Source organism: Choristoneura fumiferana, chromosome 25 (assembly GCF_025370935.1).
Source record: "Choristoneura fumiferana chromosome 25, NRCan_CFum_1, whole genome shotgun sequence".
In the NCBI taxonomy this organism is placed as follows: Eukaryota; Metazoa; Arthropoda; class Insecta; order Lepidoptera; family Tortricidae; genus Choristoneura; species Choristoneura fumiferana.
In genome coordinates this window covers 14,438,152-14,445,986 of record NC_133496.1, presented here as the reverse complement: position 1 = coordinate 14,445,986, position 7,835 = coordinate 14,438,152, and the positions used below count along the sequence as shown (strand labels likewise).

At 61.6% G+C, this 7,835-nt stretch overlaps 1 protein-coding gene across 1 annotated transcript; it reads left to right on the top strand.

Moving 5' to 3' along the window:
- Positions 1–4,276: 4,276 nt before the first annotated feature.
- On the top strand, positions 4,277–4,957 carry LOC141442070 (uncharacterized). Its single transcript, XM_074106980.1, has one exon. The coding sequence runs from the start codon at positions 4,277–4,279 to the stop codon at positions 4,955–4,957; it is 681 nt and encodes a 226-aa protein (XP_073963081.1).
- Positions 4,958–7,835: the final 2,878 nt, after the last annotated feature.

The window sequence follows — 7,835 nt, the reverse complement described above, 5'->3', positions numbered from 1 at the left end:
GCTCTTACATCATTTGTCGCAGCGACAAGAGCTATAAGACTCGCTGAGCTATAAAACTAGCTCAGCGATACTCGCTCAGCGCTGTTAGCTTGGCGGCCGCCCGGCTCGAGCGAGTAGAGCGAGTAATCGCCCGTCGTGCTCGAACACTCGCTTCTCGCTGCTCGCCCACTCGTTTCTAGTTACTCGCTCTGCTCGCTTCTCGCTCATCGTCGGCGGTGGGACGAGTGCCTAAAACCAGTTGTTAAAGAAAGCAGCACTCCACTGTGGGAACTGGATGCCGAGGTTCTGGCCGACGTATACCGGCGAGTAGCCGAGGCGCGCGCCAGAGGGGAACGTCCGTGCCCGGAAGAGATAAGGCGGTGGAGAGTCATCTCCCGCCAAACTCTCTTCCGGAAATGGCTGAAGGCTCTGGAGCGGCCGAGCGCCGGCCACTGACCATATCGGGAGTCCGGCCCGTCTTGGAAAGATGGGTCGAAAGGACATGGGGTGTTGTCTCCTTCCACCTAGTGCAGGCACTGTCGGGGCATGGCTGCTTCGGCAAGTACCTGTGCAAGAACGCAAGGAGGGAGACAACACCAACGTGCCACCACTGCGGCGGGGCAGAAGACACCGCGCAGCACACGCTGCAGATGTGTCACGCCTTTGACGGTCAAAGAGCATGTCTCAAGGCAGTAATAGGGAATGACCTCTCGCTGCCGGCCGTCGTAAATCCATGACCGAGTTGGGCGGCGGTGGTTGAACCACAACCGCGCAATCCCGCCCTAATGGGGACTGTGGGCGACGGGCACGGGGAAGCCCGTCCTCCGCCGATAACGTCCCCGAGCTGGTAGGCGCGCCAAGTGTTCCGGCGCGCCTACAGAGATGGAAATAAGGAGACGTAAGGTCCCCTGAGATGGGTCCACAAATGGACAACTGTCGCGCTTCCGGGCCATGAATGGTCACAGTTCCCACAGCCCGGCTGCTACAAAGGCAGCGAAGAGGAACACTGGTTTTTTTTTTTTTTTTTTTTTTTTTTTTTTTTTTTTTTTTTTTTTATTTTTTTTTAGTGGGTACACCTCCCCTTCTGTGGCGGGATTCCCACATGCCCAGGTTAGGTTAGGTTAGGTTAGGTTAGGTTAGGTTGGATTGTGGCCCCGAAAGCTAAGGCCTCCATCAGTCTTGCCGAACTCGGCCTTGAGTCGGTTAAAATAAGGGCGACGATGACCGGCTCCAGAATGTTGGAGGTGGGTGGCGAGCACCCTGAGGCCACTGCCGACCTCTTGGCCGCGAGGCTGAAGGTGGTCATCGGGGACCAGGCGGAGGTCACGCGGCCAACAAAGGTCGTTGACCTCAAGGTCACGGGCCTTGATGAGACAGTTGGCCGCGAGGAGCTGGCCGTCGCTTTGGCCAAAGTGGGTGGCTGTGCCTCGGACAAAATAAAGGTCGGAGGCATCAGGTCAAGTGCATGGGGGCAGGGCTCGGCCCTCGTAAGGTGCCCGGCGGTGGCTGCGAAGGCCATCGCTACTGCGGGAAAAGTCCCAGTTGGGTGGGTGGTGGCCGCCGTAAAGCCGGTCGAGGCCCTGCCCATGCGCTGCTACAAATGCATGGCGCTGGGCCACACCAGGGCTCTCTGCCCATCGGAAGCGGAGCACGGCTTAAAATGCTTCCGGTGCGGCATTGAGGGTCACCTGGCGGCCACTTGTGAGGCGGTGACCAAATGCGCGGTGTGTGCCCAAGCTGGCCGCCCGCATAAGCACAGAATGGGGGGATCAAACTGCATCCCCCCGACGGTAAGAGGGAGGACCCCAGCGGCCAGGGCCATCCCAATTCAGAGCCGACAGGCCAGTGAGGAGCTCGTGATGCAGATGTCCTAATGCCAGCACGCCTGCATTACGAGCTCCTACAGACGAACGCAAATCACTCCGCGCGCGCACAGGACCTGTTCATGCAGGTCCTTGCGGAGTGGCGCATTGACGTGGCAGTGGTTGCTGAGCCCTACTACGTCCCTCCTCAGCAAAACTGGGTCGGGGACACCGAGGGCTTGGAGAAAGGAGAAGGGTGCCGGCTACGTGGCAGTGAAATGGGGGGAAGTAGTGGTGATAGGTGTCTACTTCTCCCAAACAGGCCCTCAGGGAATTCGAGCAATTCCTGGGCGGCTTGGAGCCCGTGGTACAGAGAGCATCACCGGCTCAGGTGGTCCTGATGGGGACCTCAACGCCAAGTGCGCGGCGTGGGGGTGTCCCATCACAGACCAGAGAGGGGCACTTTTGCGGGACTGGGCGGCAATGGTCGGCCTGGTTCTGCAGAACCAGGGGACGGCCAATACCTGCTTTCGATGGCAGGGGGGTCGATAGTGGACGTAACGTTCGCTACTCCTGCCATCGGCGCCCGTATTGGTGATTGGCGCGTCCTAGAGGAGGTGGAGACCCTGTCCGACCACGCCTACATTCGGTTCAGGGTCTCCAAGGCGCCCCTTGGGCCTCAGACCCGGACGGCGGGTGAGCGGGGTGGAGACTTCCCCAAGTGGGCTATCTCCCGCCTCGACCTTGAGTTGGCAGAAGAGGCTGCCATGGTTCGGGCATGGAGCGCCGATCCCCTGAACACCTTGGGGGTCGATGAAAGAGCTGTCAGGTTCCGCGAAGACCTGACAGCAATATGCGACGCAGCCATGCCGAGGGCACGCCGATCCGCGCACAGACCGAGGGTCTACTGGTGGTCGCAGGACCTCGCGGAACTGCGAACCGCCAGTGATGCCGCCCGCCGTGCCTTCACCAGGTGCCGAAGACGGCGCACACGGGTGCCAGGTGAGGAGGAGAGGCTGCTTGCTGAACTCCGGGCAGCGAAAGCCGCCTTCCAGACGGCCATCGCGCGGGCCAAGGACTCTGCTCACACCGAGTTCTTGGCCTCGCTAGACGACGATCCGTGGGGGCGCCCGTATCGAATGGTACGGGCCAAGCTCAAGATGTCCCCCCCACTGAAGACTTTGAGCCGGGGCTACTGGCCGCAGTGGTGGAGGGCCTCTTTCCACCCAGCCCGCCCTTTGAGCCACCGCGGATGGCACCACCTACGGTCGAGCCCGAGGTGCCCCCTGATATTCCCCGATAACGGCGAGGAAATTATCCGGGCGGCGGGTCGGCTAAAGGGATGCCGGAAAGCACCTGGCCCAGACGGAGTGCCGGGAAAGGTGGTGTTAGTAGCCACCAAGCACCTGGGGGACCGCCTCGTTAGCCTAATGGACCAATGTCTGGCCACGGGGCGGTTCCCTCGAGCATGGAAGGAGGGCCGCCTGGTCCTCCTGCGGAAGGAGAGCAGACCGGCGGACTCCCCTTCCGGGTGGCGGCCGCTTGTTATGCTGGACGAATCCGGGAAGCTCCTCGAAAGGATAATTGCTTCCCGGATCGTCTGCCACCTGACGAGCGAAGGGCCGGATCTTGCGGAGAACCAGTTCGGGTTCCGGGTTGGGCGATCCACGCTGGACGCCCTATCCGTTCTGAAGGGGTTCACTGAAGATGCGGCCAGGAGAGGCCAGGGAGCCATGGCGGTGTCTCTAGACATTGCCAACGCCTTCGGGTCTCTCCCCTTCGGAGTGATAGGGGAGGCGCTCCGTTATCACAGAGTGCCCTTCTACCTCCAGAGGATTGTAGAGCACTACCTGATGGACCGGGTAGTGCTCTACATTGGAAGAGGGGAGAACGGATGGCCAGGGCGGTAGCCTGCGGCGTTCCGCAGGGTTCCGTGCTAGGGCCCCTACTTTGGAACGTTGGCTACGACTGGGTCATCCGCGGGAGAGTGCTGCCTCGGATGGCAGTCGTCTGTTACGCAGACGATACGCTCGTTGCTGTCCGAGGCACCACGTATGAGGAGGTGAGGAGGATGGCGGAGGTGGGAGCCACTCTGGTGATCCGGCGCATCGAAGCGCTGGGTCTCAAGGTGTCCTTCCGAAAACGGAAGCTCTCTGCTTCCGAGGGCCCAGGTGGAGGGTGCCACGAGGGTCTACCCTGCGCCTGAATGGGGAGGCCGTCGATGTGAAGGCCCACATCAAGTATCTGGGCCTTACCCTCGACGGAGAATGGGAGTTCGGGGAGCACTTCCGCAGGTTGGCTCCCCGACTCGTAGGCGCGGCGGGAGCCTTGGGGCGGCTTCTGCCCAATGTAGGCGGACCGAATGCCCCCTGCAGACGCTTGTTTGCAGGGGTCATTCGAAGTATGGCCCTATATGGGGCACCAATATGGGCAGAATCCCTTACCGCCACCACCAAAGCGTTGCTACGCAAGCCTCAAAGGGTGATGGCGGTAAGATGGCCCGGGCCTACCGGACGGTGGGCTGGGCAGCGGCTGGAGCTTTGGCCGGATCTCCCCCCTGGGAGATTGAAGCGGCCGTGCTCGCCGACGCCTACAAGGCGAAAGTGGAACGCAGGGAACGTGGCGAATCCCTGGCTCCCGAGGAGCTGGCCCGGGCCCGAGAGGTCCAGAGGGAAGAGGTGCTGGAGCGCTGGGCGGATGAGCTAGTGGAGGCTGAGTACGGCCTCCGCACGATCGAAGCCATCCGCCCTGTGCTCCAGGATTGGTGTCGGAGGGAACACGGGTCCCTTACCTTCCGCCTTGTGCAGGTACTGTCCGGGCATGGCTGCTTTGGGCGGTATCTCCATAAGGTTGCAGGAAGGGAGGCGACGGCGTCGTGCCACGAGTGCGGCGCCGATGAGGACACGGCGCAGCACACTTTCGAAGTGTGTACCGCCTGGGCCCAGCGGCGCCGCACCCTGATGGCGGCGATCGGTGGCGACCTCTCGCTCCCCAGCGTCGTGCAAGCCATGCTGGGGAGCGAGAGCTCTTGGGAGGCCGTCGCCTCCTTCTGCGAAGAAATCATTTCGCAGAAGGAGGAGAAGGAGCGGGAGCGCGAGAACGATCCCCTTGCGCACCCGCTCCGGCGCAGACGGTTGGGAAGAAGGCGACGACAATTCGCCGCCATTCTTTCCTAGTGGAGTCGGCTAGTGGGGATAGGGGCTCCCCTTCTAGCCAGAGCGACCCACAAGGGTAAGGGGGAACGAGTATTCCTGATCCCCCCTCACGGAGAGGAGGACCCGGCTAGACCGGGCCGGCCAGAGGGTGTCGTGGTGTCTCCCAGTGCTCCCATGGCACCCGCATACTTGGCTGGTGAGGGAATACCGGTGGGTTTTTAATGGGTAGGCCTCTCCCCTTCCTTCCTTCCCAATTGGAAGGAAGGAAGGGGAGAGGAGAGTCCCATACACCCCCTGCATCGTCCCCACGGTGCAGGGATAGTGCGTAACGCATTTTCCCACCGAAAAAAAAAAAAAAAAAAAAAAAAAAAAAAAAGGTTAGGTTAGGTTAGGTTGGGGTGCAATGTCGGATTCCTCCTCGCGTGCTCGGGCGTTACAACTTCCTACTATCCGAGGCATTGGCCTCATGGGGTAGGAAAGTGTAGCGTCTGGGCCTGGTGCATCCTGGGCAACGACGGCTAGTAAATTCATTAGGTGGATTTGCTAGCCGGCGGCCAATATCCGACCGGGGGGGAGGGTGTTGGCTTGGCGGGGGGAGCCAAAGGCAGAGGGCCACCGGTGAACCCTGCCAGCCAACGGGCCTGCGGGCCAAAGAGGGCGGCGTCCGGCCTTCGGCCGACGCCTTTGGACGGAGGCGAGCCTGAGCGAAGTACCTGTCCCTTAGGGTCAGGGAAAAGTGAGGGTGAGCCCATCGGGCGGAGGGCGTAAGCCCAGTGATGCCGGGGCGGCGCAGCCCTTTTAAGGGCTGTGGTCGCCGGACGTGACGACTGACTTTTTCGACGTGACTGGGGTAGGGGGTGTTGGTCTGGTGAGGGGAGCCCAAAGGCAGAGGGCCACCGGGCAAACCTTGCCAACCAACGGGCCTTCGGGCCACAAGAGGGCGGCGTCCGGCCTTCGGGCCGACGCCTTACAGACGGAGGCAAGCCCTTGCTTTTGCCTGTCTTAAATGATGGGTATTAAGTAAGGGTGAGCCTCATCGGGCGGAGGGCGCAAGCCCAATGATGCCGAGGCGGCGCAGCCCTTTTAAGGGCTGTGGTCGCCGGACGTGACTGACTTTCGACGTGACTGGGGTAGGGGGGGTGTTGGTCTGGTGAGGGGAGCTGCCGGGCGAACCTTGCCATCCAACGGGCCTTTAGGCCCTAAGAGGGCGGCATTTGGCCTTCGGGCCAATGCCTTTTTGAGGGGGGCGAGCCCAAGCTGAGTACCTGTCTTCATTAGACAGGGAAAGGTGAGGGTGAGCCCATCGGGCGGAGGGCGCAAGCCGCCGGGGCGGTGCAGCCCTTTTGAGGGCTGTGGCCGCCGTCTGAGGGGGGTAAACCCGAGCTGAGTACCTGTTCTCATTAAACAGGGAAAGGTAAGGGGGAGCCTTTGGGCGGCCCAAGCCTGGTAAGGTTTGTGGTCGTCCGGACACGACGACGCGACATGAGAGGACATAACTGACTGACTTACATGAGAGGACATTGACAAACTTGACACGACAGACGCGACGTGGCGGCACAGCGGGCGAGGGCGAGGAATCCCGGACCCGCATTGCACGTGCCGTCCTGGACGAGCACCCCTAAAATCCTAGGGGCGCAGAGAGGGAGCCCATCCCGGGCTGGCCTGCGGCGTCGCGGTGAAATGTTCGCGATCCCGTGGCGTCCGCATAAGGGCCGAGAGGGTAAGGTCGTGTTGTTTTTAGTCGGTATGCCCCCTCGTGGGGGAGAGCCCGACAGACCCCACCCGCTGCCTCGAGCGGGGGACATGCATAAGGCGCATTTTCAGCACGTTAAAAAAAAAAAAAAAAAAAAAAAAAGGTTAGGTTTGGTTAGGTTAGGTTAGGTTAGGTTAGGTTAGGTGGGGTTGGTCGCTGGAGACTTTAACGCCAAATCCGTGGCGTGGGGGTCCCCGCGACTGACGCGCGCGGCCATACGCTTGTAGAGTGGGCAGTGGCTACGGGGTTGGAGGTCCTTAACCAAGGGACGGTAGACACGTGCGTGCGGCAACAGGGTGGCTCCATCGTGGACATCACGTTCGCCAATGCCGCCCTGGCGCGCCGTGTCCAAGGCTGGGAGGTGATGGAGGGAGTGGAGACGCTATCGGACCACCGGTATATCCGATTCAAAGTCTCCGCCCACCATACTACCTCGGACGGCCTAAACCGTCCCCGACAAGGTGATAGCCCAAGGTGGGCGGTCAAACGGCTTGACCCTGACCTGCTGCATGCGGCGGCCTTGGTCCAGGCGTGGCCGGAAGCGCCCGAAGGAACGGTGGAGGAGCAAGCCACATGGCTTGGTGAGGCCATGGCTCAGGTGTGTGACGCTGCGATGCCGCGGGTCAAGCCCGCAGGGCCGAGGCGGAGTGTGTACTGGTGGTCCGCAGAGCTCACGCAGCTGCGCAATTCTTGCGTGGCTGCGAGACGCCAGTATACCAGGAGCCGAAGGCGGAGGAGGCGAGACCTAGCGGCAGAAGAGCGGCTATACGCAAGCTACAGGGCAGCCAGCCAAGCCCTAAGCGCAGCCATTGGCCGAGCCAAAGACCTGGCGGAGGAGGAAATGCTGGAGACATTGAACAGCGACCCGTGGGGGCGGCCGTACAAGTCGGTGAGGTGTAAACTTCGTCCTTGGGCCCCCCCACTCACGCAAAGTCTCCAGCCGGACCTCGTGAGCAGCATCGTGGGAGCCTTATTTCCTCAGAGAGGCGAACATCGGCCCCCGCGGATGGCTCCTGCGTCCCAACACGAGGAGGATCTTCCACCCGAGGTGACCGAAGTAGAGCTGGGAGCGGCAGTGCTAAGGCTTAAAGCCAGAAACACTGCCCCTGGTCCCGACGGCACTCCTGGCCGCGCCTGGGTGCTGGC

Excerpts from the sequence above, each read along its gene's own strand:
- LOC141442070 (XM_074106980.1), top strand. The coding sequence starts at position 4,277 with ATGGCCCGGGCCTACCGGACGGTGGGCTGGGCAGCGGCTGGAGCTTTG.